Source organism: Hemitrygon akajei, chromosome 21 (genome assembly GCF_048418815.1).
Source record: "Hemitrygon akajei chromosome 21, sHemAka1.3, whole genome shotgun sequence".
Lineage (NCBI taxonomy): Eukaryota > Metazoa > Chordata > Chondrichthyes > Myliobatiformes > Dasyatidae > Hemitrygon > Hemitrygon akajei.
Window position 1 is genome coordinate 37,619,284 of NC_133144.1, and position 15,640 is coordinate 37,634,923.

At 39.7% G+C, this 15,640-nt stretch overlaps 1 protein-coding gene across 3 annotated transcripts in view; it reads left to right on the forward strand.

Moving 5' to 3' along the window:
- sec31b (SEC31 homolog B, COPII coat complex component) overlaps positions 1-5,678 on the forward strand; it is a 91,031-nt gene extending 85,353 nt beyond the window's left edge. For all 3 annotated transcript variants that reach the window (XM_073025252.1, XM_073025253.1, XM_073025254.1), the window contains 2 exons: positions 1,632-1,703; positions 4,167-5,678. In XM_073025252.1, coding sequence (XP_072881353.1) covers positions 1,632-1,703; positions 4,167-4,346 — 252 coding nt within the window. In that variant the 3' untranslated portion in view covers positions 4,347-5,678. The remainder of the gene's footprint in view (positions 1-1,631; positions 1,704-4,166) is intronic.
- Positions 5,679-15,640: the final 9,962 nt, after the last annotated feature.

Sequence of the window (15,640 nt, forward strand, 5' to 3'; positions counted from 1 at the left end):
GTAGATGAAACCAGATGGATGGGAAAAGTAAAGGACTGGAGAGGAAGGAATCTGACAGGAGAAGAGAGTGAACCATAGGAGAAAGGGAAGGAGGAGGAGCACAGGGGGAGATGATATTCAAGGGAGACAAGGTAAGAGACCAGAATGAAGTGAAGAATAGAAGTAGGGGGAGGGAGGAATTTTTTTCACCAGAGGGAGAAATCGATGTTCATGCCATCAGGTTGGAGGCTAATCAAACAGAATATAAGGTGTTGCTGCTCCTCCCTGAGGGCGGTCTCATGATGGCCAAGAGGCGGCCATGGACTGACATGTCGAAACGTGAATGGGAATCGAACTTAAAATGTTTGGCCACTGGGAAGATCCACTTTTGGCAGATTGAGCAGCTGTGCTCAATGAATTTGTCCCCCAATTTACGACAGGTTTCACCAATGTAGAGGAGGCCACATCGTGAGCACTGGATGCAATTGATGACCCCAGCAGATTCACAGGTGAAGTGTTGACTCACCTGGAAGGACTGTTTCAGGCCCAGAATGGAGGTGGTGAATGGGCAGGTGTAACACTTTGGGCGCTTTAATGGATGTGTTGGGAGCTAGGTTAGCTAGGAGGGACAAATGGACAAGGGAATCACAGAGGGAGCAATTCTTGCAGAGAGTGGAGGGAAGGTAAAGATGTGTTTGGGGGTAGGATCCCTTTGGAGATGGTGGGAATTGCAGAACAATGATGTGTTGGACGCGGAGGCAAGGACAAGAGATACTCTATCACTGTTAGGCAGCAAGAAGGTAGGGGTGAGCGTGGATGTCTGGGAAATGGAGGAGATGCAGATGAGAGTAGCATCAATGGTGGAGGAAAGGAAACCCCTTTCTTGGAAGGAGGAGGACCTCTGATGTCCTGGAAAGGAAAGCCTCATCCTGGGAGCAGATGCAGTGGAGACAAAGGTACTGAGAAAAGGGAATAGTATTTTTACAAGAGACAGGGTAGGAACATGTATTGTCAAGATAACCATGGGAATCCATGTGCTTATTTTAAAAAACGTCATAGACAATTTGTCAATTGAGGAAGGGGAGGGAGGTGTCAGAAGTGGACCAAGTGAAGTTGGAGGCAAAGCTGATGAAATTGACGAATTCAGCATGGGTGCATGAAATGTTAACTGTTTCTCTTGCTGCAAATGCTGTTCCACTGATTGTTCCCAGAATCTTCTGTGTTTTTTTTCCCAGAGTTCCAGCACTCTGGAAAAATTTTCAGTAGTTTGCTTTGGGGTTATTGTTAAAACTCAAGACTATCATCACTCAGTCATTTCCTCATTTACCTTTTCTCCTCTCTTTTTTTGCAGACATGGTAATAGGCTTCTTGCACCTAACCCTGGCATTTTCAATTCACATAATGAAACACTTAACCCAATGTAGTAGTGTCACAAGGCATTACAAATAATACTACCTAGGGTATCCTGTAACCAAAGGAGTGTGTGTATCAAAGAGTGTATTGTTGTTCATACGTTTACATGCATGAGAAAAAGTGTTAAAATGTATTATGCACTATCTTATTCTTGGCAGAGATTTGAATAGGCAGGGCTCTAGAGAACTTATTTCCATTTCAAACCATGTTAATTCATTGAATTCTGAATTATTCTATAGCAAACTAAGAGGAAACTGGATGATGCTGCAAAGCGACTGGATTACCTGTACGATAAACTGAGAGAGCATACTGTAAGTGTGAATACTTTTAATATAAATTCATGGTAAATGCATATGTTTTTGCAGAAGCTCCACAGAATATGATGGGATTTGGCTCCAAAATGTAATATTTATTTTAAGACAAGTGAGCAGTGAAAAGAGACTTTTTTTTACAAATATTGTCAACGCTTCTTTTAAATTGGTTATCCATATGTATGAGAGAGATGGAAATGAAAGGAGCAGAGGATAAATGTTTATCCTATTCTGGTTGCTCCCAGACAAGAGATTCTTTCATTACAAACAAGAATAGTTTTGAGATTAATTCTTGGTGGTAGGTAGTTGGGATGAGGGAGAAGGAGGTTTGAAGGCTGTGACCCAGAATTAATAATGTGCTTTTATATAGTACAGGTGTAGGTGAATACAAATGACTGATGTGGTGTAGTGATTGCAATTAGCTCAGCATGGCAGGCAAAATCTTTCGACAATAAAAGGTGAACAGATGCATGAATCATTAAACTCAAGTGCAGTTGCTGTTTGGCGTTCTGAATGTTTCCAGCCATTTCTATTTCAGATATTTAGTACCTGCAGTATTTTAGAGAGCCCATATGCTGGAATCTCGATCAACAAGCATGATGCTGGAGAAATTCAATGGGTCAGACAGTGCCTGTGGAGGGGAATCCATGGTCAGTGTTTCAGATCATAACCCTTCATCTGTACTGAAAAAATAGAGGGGAGTTTGCCAATATAAATGGGAAAGGGGAATGGGGGAAGCAAATGCTGGCAAGCCCTAGGTTGTTTCAAGTAAGGAGAGGTGATGGCAAGTGAAGGAAGGAAGAATGGAAATCCTAGGAGATAATAGATGGAGGCAACAAAGGGATGTAGGTGATTTAATGATCAATGGAGTGAAATGATTGATGACAGGTACAATCCTTCTTCCCTTATTTGATCTTGTAGTCCATCTTCCTCTCCTATCAGCCCTTTATTGCCTCCACCTGTCAGTCACCTTCTAGGCACTATTGCTCTTCCCATTCTTTCCTGCATCATCTGTCTGTCACTTCTCACTTAGATCCACCTATCACTTACAGCACTTGTACAACCCCTTCTGTCCATCTCTGTACACTGGCAATTTCCCCACAGTTTTTCAGTACAGATGAAAGGTCTAAATCCAAAATATTGACTGTCCATTTCCTTTCACAGATACTGCCAGACCTATTATAATGCATCTCAATTCCTGTGTTATTCCTTTTAAAGAGTTACTGTTCTTTTGTTCTTGGAAGCCAGTTGGGGAATTATAATAATTGCTCTGAGAAACTGATGTCCCACAACATACACAGCAACTGCCTATAAGTAAACTGAATAACCAACCTTGCTCTGATCAGAAGGGATATCCGATGTGGGAAATCGATTGTTAAACTAGCTCAAGAAGATAAAGGAATATGCAACAGTGTAAAATGTCCTACTCAATTTGCATAATGTTTTTTATTGAATGCAAAGTGTATTAAAAATACTTTGTTGCCAGATGTTATTTTTACAAAACTTTTACTCTCTCTCAGGGGTGGGGGGAAGAGCTGCTTATGATTTGCATGTGAAATCTAGACTAGAAAATAAACATCCAGATAACACAGCCTATTTCTTTTAATTTGTGGTACCAGTTTAATTTTGAAGTGCGATTTTCTTTGGCTATATTGTTCCCAGTCTCACCTCTCAAACCTATTGGTCCTGAGCTTATGGCTATTTAGATGTTCTCTGTTGCATCACCATAATATCATACGGGACAATAAACGTTGGCAGTTCAACCGTAGAAATCCCATTTTAACCCCATCCAGTCCTGTGCAGCACAACATTCACATGTAATGGATAGGTAAATGTGGAGAGAAGACAGTAGCTACATATTAACATGTCAAAAACTATCCTCCCTGCTACAACTCCTCCTACACCTGTATCACAAATGTAGTTATGAGTTGGCCATCGTCACCATTCTGCTAATGCAAAATAGGCTTAAAAATTGAATGAACTAATAAGCTAGACTGAATAGTGCAAAATATAAAACTACTTTTTCATTCATCAGTGCACTAATGCATATGCGTATGCACGTAAATCATGGCAATGATTTGCACAATAATAACAATGGTCTTTTTACATTTAACAGATTATATAACCAGCATTAAAAAAATATCAGTGATCAATCCGGTCCACTTTAAATAGGAGATTAATCAACTCTTGGGCTGAAGAACCACATAGATTTTTTTTTAAAGTCCACATTGTAGGAGGATTTATATTTGTGATTCCATTGTAATTCCACTAACTGACCTGTATATGGAAACTGAAGCACATACAATATTTCTCTCTTCTGTTACAGCTGAGGTCAATAAATAGTGCAGTTTGTGTTGAAAAGATGCTTATATTTATTTTGTGAATGAAATGTGTAGAGAAACTGTTTGTGCTGTAACACTATTCACAAAAGCATTACTAATCTCTCTGTTTTCTGATATCCAGCTCTCTCCACACATTTTAAGTGGACTACATGAAATTGTGCGGAACATCGAGGGGTGCAATTACCAGCAAGCGCTGGCTGTTCACACACATGTTGTGAGTAGCAGCAATTTCAGTGAGATCTCTGCATTCATGCCAGTTTTAAAAGTTATTGTGACAATTGCCAACAAGCTCAACATCTGAATAAGCTGCCAATCAACGACAGGGTTTCACATTTGAGGATGAGAATACTTGGAGTTTTGAATTGTTTACTTTTTTTCTTCAGTGTTTTAAATCGTTGAATACGAAGAAAGTGTTAATGTTTGCGGTATTTAGTGAAGCCTGTCTTTGAAAGTTCAGCTTTTCTGTGAAATGCATTGCACAAATAGTGCACCACTTGTAAATGAACTGAACTGGGTTGAATCTGGTTCATTTCTAAATTTAAGATCTCAGAAAAAAATCTAATCAACACCTGTTGACAGGGTTCAGGCAGCAAGCTTCTGATTCGTATTTGCCTTGTGAAAGGTATAAGCTACTTCTTTCCTAAAGGTCAATTAGGCAGTCACGAGATACTTGTATAGACTTTCAAGCTACAGTTCATTATTCTTCTCCCTTGTAGCCACTTTCCACAAATAGCTAGAAAATGCCCAGAGAAGCTATGCTACATTGGTTAAATATTGCTCTCTTATTCTCTTGTTGCAGCATCTGACTTGGAAAAGCACTATCAAATAAATTGGCTTTATCCAAAATCCACAGCTATGATTTTTCAATCTACTATATATTTAAGGGGAAATAGGATGAACTTACTCTCAAACTCTCAGGGGAGGGTTTAATCCAAGGTTATAGCAAAACATTTTACTTGAGAGACAGGATAAGTTTTAAGGTCTGTTTATAATCTGGAAAAGCTTTGAGCAAAATACAAGGACACTTTTTTTAAAAAACAAAAAGCATTAACTTTTTGTATTCATTAAACTTTATACTAAATTGTGAATTTACATCAGCTGGTTAAAACTAGTGCCACATTATACTGGTGGAATTCAGCCTCACCATTGTCGTGATGGTGGATTTGGTATGTCTGTTTTCAGGAATCATTGTGCTATTGTTAATGCAGATATTTGGCTGTCAGCTTCAATTATGGAACCCTAAAATTGGCACTACAGCAATAGGCTGAGTATTAAACAAATTCATACTCTGTAGAATACTTTGCAAATGCCAGGACATTTTGAGGTCAAATTCTTTGCACTCACTTTGCAATGAGAGATTGGAATTTATTACCTATTGTTGTCCCAAATAACCTCAAGGAATTAAACAATAGACAAAATAGCCATCAATTAAGCATCTGAAAACATTCTGGTTATTTCTGTGACAACAATGTAAGGAGCTTTTTTAAAATTGCGCAAGGAATCCAGTCATTCTGTCTCAAATGCGTAAATGCTGCCTTGTCTGCACAAATATTTATGACATTGCCACAATAGCATATTTTTTCATTCAATATTGTGAATATGAAAATTAAAATAAATTTTTTTCAAATTGAAACTTTGAATTGAAATTTTCTGCAATGCTTACCACTGTTACCAGCTATTCACCTTGTGTATTAATATAGTATTTTGCACAGTTCTTGTTGCCACACTATAGGAGGGGTGCCATTACATTGGAGAGAATGTAAAGGAGATTTATCAGGATGTTACCTGACTTCAGTGATAAGGAGAGATTGTGTTTATTTCCACAGAGGAAGTTGAGGGTAACCTGAAAGAGATGCATAAAATTGAAGGGGAGAGGTTGGTGGTTGGTGTGTAAAAGAAAAGGGCATATAGAAGATGCACAGTGAGAGGTAGATTTAGAAGGGGACCTGAAGGGGAATTTTTCCCACATAGAGTAGCTGTAATTTGGACTGCATTGCCCGAGGAAGTGATGAGACAGTACTCTCGCTGCATCCAATTAACTAGTCGAGCACGTGAATTGCCCAGGCATAGAAGGCTACAGGTCAAATGCAGGCAAATGAGAATAGTGTTGGAAAAATACAATGATCAGCATGGGTCTGGTGGACCAAAGGGTTTGTTTTTGTGCTCTGTGACTCCTATGTTACCTGTGCTAAGAAGTGAAATTTGAGAAGAGAATGGATACTTTGACATGTATATCACATAGGACAGGTTAGATTAGGAATCCTATAGTGAAAGCAGAGAATACTGAAATACTCATGAATGAAAGCCCTGCTTGAGTAATGAGGTAGATCAGATAGAAGGATTAAATGTGGATGAATACCTTGGGAATTGTAACCAAGTTTCAACATCTAACTAGGAAATAAGTTGCCTTGGTTCCAATTCTGAAACAAAGGCTTAAATTGGGCAGTATTTACAAAGATAGAGATTTGAATTAGCAGACCAAGGTTGGGAGGAGAAATTGATCACAGGACAATTGAGTAACAGATGTTATGTATAGGAAATGAAAGAAATGGTAACCAATCATCAAAAATCCATGAAATGGTGCAAAGTATTTCATGAAAAGGGATTATTAAAACTAAGCTCAGACCACAGAGAATCCCCTAGACCACATTTAGGCAAATCAGATTATCTGGCAGTCCTCCTCTTACCTGCATGTGCAGAGGAGCAGCTACGGGAGCGCTTTGAGTCGGTGGTTTGGGCCACGTTCAGTGACTTATTAGAGGACCTGAATAAATACACCATGGCTGTCACAGACTTCATAAAAGACATTTGTGGACAAGTGTGTCCCCACAAAATCATTCAGGGTCTTCCCCCAACCAAAAGTTTTGGATGAACCAAGAGGTCCAGGTGTAACCTCCAGAAAGCCATTTCACATGCTAACTGGCAAACTTGAATTAAAAAAGGATGCTCAACAACTGTGGCAGGACTTGAATGCTATCACCCCCTATAAAGCAAAACCAAGCTATGTATGTGACAAGGTTTCACTTCCAGGTGAGCTCAAAGCCTTTTATGGATGCTTTGACCAGCAGAACATGGAGACACCTTTATGAACTTTACAGCCACCGATGACCCTGTGATTTCAGTCTTTGATCTTAACATGAGAGCATCCCTCAGGAGGGTGAAACACAGAAAGTATCTGGCCCAGATGGTGTACCTGGCCAAGTACTGAAGACCTGTGCTAATTAACTGGCTGGACTGTTCACTGACATCTTTAACCTCTCGCTTCAGCAGTTTGAGGTACCCACCAGCTTCAAGCATGCTTCAGTCATATAAGTGCCCAAGAAAAACATGGTAACCTGCCTCAATGACTATCACCCAGTAGCATTTACAAACATTGTGATGAAGTCCATTGAGAGGGTGATCATGAAACATATAAACTCCTGTGTAAGAAGTGACTTGGATCCACCCCACTTTGCCTACCATCACAATAGGTCATTGGCTATGGAACATCTGGATAGTGAAGATGCATACATCAGGATGCTCTTCATTGACTACAGTTCAGCACTCAACACTATCATCCTCTCAAAACTAATCACTAAGCTCCAAGGTTAGGCCTCGATACCTCCTTGTGTAACTGGATCGTCAATTTCTACATTTACACCTAGTCAGTACAGATTGGCAACAACATCTCCTCCACAACTGCCATCGTGCAGGTGCTTAGCCCTTGCTCTACTCACTTTATTTGTATGACAGTTTCAGTGCCATATTTAAGTTTGCCAATGACACCCCTGTTGGCCAAATCAAAGGTGTGACAAATTGGGGTATAGGGGGGAGGTTGAACATCTGTTTGAATGGTGCCACAACAACCACCTCTCACTCAATGTCAGCAAAACCAAAGAGCTTGATTATTGAATACAGGAGGAGAAAACGGGAGGTGCATAAGCCAATCCTCATTAGGGGAATCGGAGGTGAAGAGGGTCAGCAGCTTTAAATTCCTTGGTGTTAACAGATCAGGATCTGTTCTTGGACCAGCAGTTAAGTACCATTACAAAGAAGGCATGACAACACCTCGGCTTCCTTAGAAGTTTGTGCATATTTGGCATGTCATCTAAAACTTTGACAAATTTCTTTAGATGCACAGTGGAGAGTATCATGATTGGTTGTTTTACAACTTGTATGGAGGTACTGATGCTCAAGAATGGAAAAAGCCTACAAAAAGTGGTGAATTCAGTCTGGTCCATCACAGGCAAAGCCTTCTCCACCATTGAGCACATCTACAAGGAGCGCTGCCACAAGAAAGCAGCATCTATCATCAAGGACCTCCACCACCCAGGCCATGGTCTCTTCTCACTGCTGCCATTGGGAAGGAAGTACAGGAGCCTGCTGTGAATACCTGCAAGAACATGAATCTAAGTAGTATATAGTGACGTGTGTACTTAATAATACATTTACTTTGAGAATTGGAGTAGATGAGAAAAACAGCCAAAACATTTTAATAGTTTAAGTTGGTATTGATTAATGAAGATTTCTAAAAGGATGGAAAACTTGGGTTGAAAATAAATTGAATGAAGAAGGTAAAAGAACAATTAAGTAATTAAATTAAATAACAAAGTACATTATATAATATGAGGTAAGAAATTGGTAAAGCCCTAAAAGACCTATTTCTATGCCGTGTAGCTCTGTGAACGTCAATTCTTTTTGTGTTTTGTGTGTCGGAGTCCAGTAAGTGGCAAAGTTTGCACACAATTTTTTAAAAGTTAGATTATATGTCAGGCAAAATGGTAGTGTCATTATAGCTGGATAAAGCAAAAAAAAGTAAAGGTGACAATCGATCTTTACAGTGGTTTTTAAAGTAGGGAAATAATAATAATAATAATAAACCTCATATGGGGTGATGAGTAGGAAAAAGAAGAATGAAATATGTACATTGGATGTGATAAGCTTAAGGAAAGCATAGATATGCTATTGGGAAGATTGCACTAAAAATGAGAGGACAGCAAACTAAAGGAAAGAAGTTAAAGGAATATAAAAAGTGATTGAGTGGATGTGATTAGAACAATGTGTTGAATATGTTCTGACATGAGATGTTTGGGTCAAATTTTATTTTGTAAATTGTGTTTTCGCTTTTTATTTCGGCACTGTGTGATCCCCTTACAGTATTAATCAGAATGGAAATATAATTATTAAATTACACATTTTTAATTTGATGTTATACCTTTTAAGTAGATATGCCAAAGAAAAAGTGCATTTCTCTGGTGTCCAATTCATTTTAATATTGATTAAAATATCTACTATCTCAGAAACAGTAGGAGTAGACATCCAGTGCTTCTCAAGCCTGTCTTGCTGTTCCATAACACCACAAGATATAAGTGCAGAATTGGGCCATTTTGGCTCATTGATTTTGCTCCGCCATTTCATCATTGCTGATCCAATTTTTCTCTCTGCCCAATCTCCTGCCTTCTCCCCATATCCCTTCATGCCCTGACCAATCGGCAATCTATCAACCTCTGCCTTAAATATACTTAAAGACTTGGCTTCCACAGCTGCCTGTGGCAAAGAATTCCACATATTCACCACTCTCTGGCTAAAGAAATTCCTCCTCATCTCCATTCTAAAAGGACACCCCTCTATTCTAGTCTTAGTCGGAAACATCTTCTCCACATCCAAGCTATCAAGGCCTTTCACCTTTCGATAGGTTTCAATGAGGACACCTCATCTACATTAATCCTATTTGCTTGTATTAAGTCTGTATCCTTTGATACCTTAACATTCCAAGTGCCTGTATAATTTGCCTCTTAAATATTGTGATTTTATTTGATTTCACCACCTCTGGCACCATTCTCCTTGAAAAAAAAGCTTGGCCCTCAGATCCCCTATAAAACTGCTTCCTCTCATCTTAAACGTGTGTCTCTTATTTTTGATTCCCTTCCCTATCTGTCGCTTTCATCATCCTAGATGCTTCGCCCATCAGCCTCCTTCATTCCAGTGCAAACAACATCAGCATTCTCTCTAGAGGTTCTAATCTAAACAGCAACCTGAAAAATCTCCACTCTCTCCAGTACAGCCACATATTTCTTATAGTGTGGTGACTGGAACTGCCCAAGATACTCCAAGGGCAGTTTAACCACTAATATGTTAAGTTACAACTTTATACTCTTTGCCTTGACCAATAAAGCAAGCAGACCCTATTCCTCCTCCTTCACCCTATCTACCTTTGCTATCACTTTTTTGAAACTATAGTCTTGAACGCTGAAGTCCCTTTGATCAACACTCATAAGTGCCCCACCATTTACTGTATGTGTCTTTGCTCTTATTTGACTTCCCAAAGTGTACTGCCTTGCATATATTGGGATTAAACTGCATCTGCCAATCCTCTGCGCATCTTTCCACCATCTTTATGCTTAACCTCCAGTTAAACTGATTGGGCCAATCGCCAGGCTCTATTAAGATCTAAACTCTTACTCAATATATCGTCTGATATCCACGTTTAGGCTAAATAAAGGGATGGTTTAATGGTCTTGGCTGAATTCGAGAGCAAGTCCAAAAATCAGGGTTCAAATAGCAGCCTATCTTTTTTTTTAATAGTTTCTGAAATGCAAAACGTCCTACCTTCTTCCTCCCACGGGACATTTCCCTGGCCTCTTGACTGCCACTTAGTTGGGAGTAGCTGTTTTAGAACGATTCTTACTTCCACGCTGATAGTCTCAATATCATGTAGATGAGAGACTATGCGCTGAATGTCGGAGAAGCGTGAAACAGCATATTTTCTCTCACACGATTGGATGATGATGAGCCAAGACTGGATTATCAACATTATTTAAAAGGGAATTGGGTAAGGAAGTTGGATGACGATGTAGGAAAGTGTAGAGAACTCGGGATTTTAAAAGCTCGTCTCCGGTGAAGAGTCACCACCAGGCAGGCTCCGCGAATCCAAAGTCATTTATGATGCTCTGAAGATGCAAGAGAGGCTGTGGGTGCTGGAGTTAGGTGCAAAATTGCAAGCTGTTGAGATAACTCAGAAGTTCAAAGGCTGGAGGTAAAAGAATGGTAAATTATTCTGATGCGGGATCATGACCCAAAACGTCTACTCCACAAACGTTTTCACCGCAGATACTGTCTGACGCGCTGAGTTCCTCCAACACTTTATACTTTTTCTCTATTGCTAAGAAGTCTAAACTCTGATTCTATTAAGCGTCCCTCCAAATAAAATTAATGGCATTATATTCCTTTAAAAACGGTTGTTTTGTCTTAAAGGCTCCACCAGTCCAAGAATAAAATAACCCACTTCTCAAACAAAATCTCATTTTTTGGAACTGTGGGCAAAATGTATCCTGAGAGAGGTGAATGGAACTTTAATCCTTGATTGAGATAACATCACGTCCCCTCAGTTGGGTTTAGTGATCGTGTGTGTTTTGAGGTTGTTTGCAAGCATTTGTTGATAAAGCCACTTGTTCTCGTATAATACTTGCACTAACTTCTATTCAGTGAACAGTGTGAGACTATGCAAATACTTTTCCCAAGTCCTTTCAAGCAGCCAGCTCATTGAAAGAAAGAGGAGATTACATTGTTCAGCAGCTGCGGATTTGGAGGCTGATTTAAGTCGTGAGTCATTGTCACGTCAATAAAGGGAGCCTTGATGAGTGAAAGAGCAATGTGCAGGGCAAGAAATGTGCACGGAACTCCTCAGGAGCCATACACATTTTCCCAAACTTTAAGGGAGAGATCTAAGGTAGCGTGAAAAAGGGATTTGCATGTCAAATGAAGCAACGCAGGGATACGTCTTGCCTGCTTGCTTAGGTTTAAATCCTCCCAAAAGTTAATTAAACCTGCATTATACAGTAAAGCAACTTGAAATCGCGCTAATGTTGAGGTATTCCATGGAGATTAAGGATCATACAATAGGAATATAATTTACATGGTAAATGCTAATATGACCAATTAGATTGAGAGCTTGTAGCGTGGATGGGGTCCAGGGGAACCATACGAGTTAAAGTCTAAACTTTTATACGTTTAATTGTACTTTGAATTACACTAGTATTGCAAATTTTGATGTTACTTCCATTTCCAAACTGTTTGTCGCAATTGGGGAGACCTGCCATAAAACGTGGTGGTAAAGGATGTTCGCTGTGTAGTTAAGTACATCTAACGTGGAAGTGAGCTTATTGATGGCCACCAGCTGAATTGTAATATATGTACAATATTACACTGTTAGAAACACAAATGTTCCATCTAACGAAGAACGAATCAGGAGGGAATGTTCTCTACCGCCTAAACGGACAAAATTTTGATTGGCTAGAAGCTAAAGTAGATAAAAGATTGCAATTCCAACAGAGAAGGCAAGTTATTAATCACTGTGTCTGGTGGCTTTCAATGGACCATGTCGTTTTTGATAGGAGGTCGGCTTCTTAAAACTTGAGTTCTATCTGTATTGAGTTCTATCTCTATTATGATGTGCACTGACGCATGATGGTCCTCTCCACCGTCTACAATAGAATACGCCTTTGCTAAGTCCATTTCCAATCCTCCAAAATGCATACTGTTCAGTCTGGGGCCAGAGGCTTCACCAATAAACTGAGATTGTCCCTAGGCCATTCATATAAGCGGCTGGGTGTGCACTGTCCGCCCCCGTCATTGCTTTCCAGTAGAATTCCTGGTTCACTGAATGATAAAACTTGCCACCTTTTCGTGTGACCCGTTAAAATGAATTTCAATTGCTGTATGGTATTGGGTTCATCAGGAAATTCAGTTAAATAAACATTTTCTATTAAATCCCTTTAACCACAACCGTATTTTAACTTTGGACTATCGTTGAGAGCATTATCTACGTTAAATAATTTAACACTTCCTTTAACAATGAACAACATAAAGGACCTACCGATAAAATAAACCTGATTGAGCCTTGGGGAAAATTTCTTCCTTGCTTGGATAACTTACTTTCTCTCTCTTTTTCTCGTCCCTATCCTGTTCTTTTGGAGTTGAGGTTCACTCCTGTCTCGCCTCCGGTGAAGTTTGCAATGGACCAGAGAGTTGCTCTGGTCTTTCATCGTCCTAGTCTCTGTCCGCGAGCACAGCCGCCCTCTTCCCCTTCCTCTAAATCGCTATCAACGCTACATCTAAACTGAAAACCGAATGGAGAGAGGTGATGGGAGGTAGAAACCTCGCAGAAACAGGTTTTAAGAGACATGTTAATTCGAAAGGAATCAAGGTGCTATATGGGATTTATTGGGACAAAGAACGGAGAAATACAAAGGGAAGGATCAATCCCCAAAGCGAGTAGAGATTCTGACAGGCTGCATCACTGTCTGGTATGCACAGGATCCAAAGAAGCTGCAGAGGGTTGTAAATTTAGTCAGCTCCATCTTGGGTACGAGCCTACAAAGTACCCTGGACATCTTTAGGGAGCGGTGTCTCAGAAAGGCAGCGTCCATTATTAAGGACATCCAGCACCCAGGGCATGCCCTTTTCTCACTGTTACCAACAGGTAGGAGGTACAGAGCCTGAAGGCACACACTCAGTGATTCAGAAACAGCTTCTTCCCCTCTGCCATCCGATTCCTAAATGGACATTGAATCTTTGGACACTACCTCACTTTTTTAATATACAGTACTTCTGTTTTTGCACGTTTTTTAAAATCTGTTCAATATACGTAATTGATTTACTTATTATTTTATTTATTATTTTGTTCTCTCTGTGCTAGATTATGTATTGCATTGAATTGCTGTCGCTAAGTTAATAAATGTCACGTCACATGCCGGTGATAATAAACCTGATTCTGATTATCTTAAATGGTCCGTCTCGAATGTTAGTGAAAGGATATTTAAATAAGACGTTTTAAACGCGAATTGGATCAACACTTGAAGAGAAGCAAAGATGAAATTACCATGGGAAAGGAAGAAGAGTGATTTTTCAGAGACGGCGCGGAGATAAGCCAGATAGCCTCGCAGGGTTTAAATACTAAAGAGTGAAATCGCCACACACACGTGCCTGGTTTGGATATTTATTGGGGGGGGGGGGGGGTTGATGGTCCTGTTGAAAGGTTTCGGCCCGAAACGTCGGCTGTTTTTTCCGTTCCATAGATACTGCCTGACCCCCTGAGTCCCTCCAGCTTTTTGTGTTAGTTACGCCGGACTTCCAGCGACTGCAGAATCTCTTGTGTGTTGATGTTCTAAAGTTTCTGCTATTGTTGTTTTTTGTCAGTTGCTTTGTCTTTTGCTAACAGAAATATCGCTGCAAAATGCGAATCACAATGGTCCCTGTTCTGAAATCACTCCTGACTTTGGGGGAAGTGTTCAGTAAAGTCGAAGACGCACCTAATCACCGGTGTTTGGATGTTCCTGCATTTAAATTTCAAGGCGATTTTTTTAAAGCCGTGTTTTAAATGGAACCCCTAAGCAATAGTTGGGAGAGATTTGCAGTGGATTCAGAATTAAGAAAATGAATTTAAATGTTGAGCGAGTTGGTGAGAGGAGAGTGCGTTTACCCGCTGATCTACTGCTCCCTCCAGTAGGATCTCGGGGAAATAGATCTGAAACCTACCTGTTGTGTACTGAAGCAACTGTTTGAACAGTTGTGAGGACAGAAGAAACTCCGAGGGGACGTTGTAGTAGAAATGGAAATCTCACAAAGTTCAGAAGCATGCTGTTTTATAAATCTTCCAGCTTCCAGTCTGACGAAATTGGACTGGTTAGTGCATTATGCAAACGTGTATCCCCCTGACCGCTTCTCCCAGTTAATAGAGTCTCCCAGTTCATGGACGACGCTCTGCCTACATTATTATTTTTTAAAGCCATGAAAATACAAATGGAAGGGATTCATGCCCCAGTTTTTCAATTCTCAAATACTTCAATTGTAATTACTGAAAGGCCGAAATAATGGTGCCAGGATCTCAAGGAGATATTTTAGCCTAACGTTTAAAATGCCAATTATAATCGCATTATTGCATTTAAATGTGCTTTTAAAGAAATTTAAATTTGTATCGGTGTGAATTTAAACTTAAATTTTCACGCCTGTAGACCAACGTTCGAGATACAACAGTACACAGCAAGATACACATACAATAATTGTCTATCAATTAAATGTAAACGTAGAGCTTGAATAAATCGTGTGTGTATGGGGTGGGGTGGGTGGGTGGGTGTATGCGTATTTAAAATGTCTACACGTCAGTGTTTCGATAGACGATGCATAGATTATCAGAACTTAATACATTAGGAGATTTTTTAAATTATTGGTTTACGCTGTTTGTATGTTAGATTCCTCAAACAAAGCTGCAAGCTTATTTATCTATTTAAGTATACATTTGTTAATGGTAAATTTAAACCTTTACGGAAAACCTAACAAAGGGCGCGATTGACATTAACAGTTCTTGTTACTAATACCGGCTTGTTGTGTCCTGACGTTAATTTTTTAAGGAAATGCATACAAACTTAAAAGAAACAATAAAAGATGTAATATAGTATTTGATTTCGGCATAATGGGAAACGAAGCTGAGCCTCGCCGAGAATGTCAGCGGTCCTTGTACCAAAGAATAACTAGCATCTGCAAATAACCGCGGCCATATATTAATGGCATCACTCTTAAGTCAAAGGCGGAACAAGAACTATTTTTTCTTTAATTACA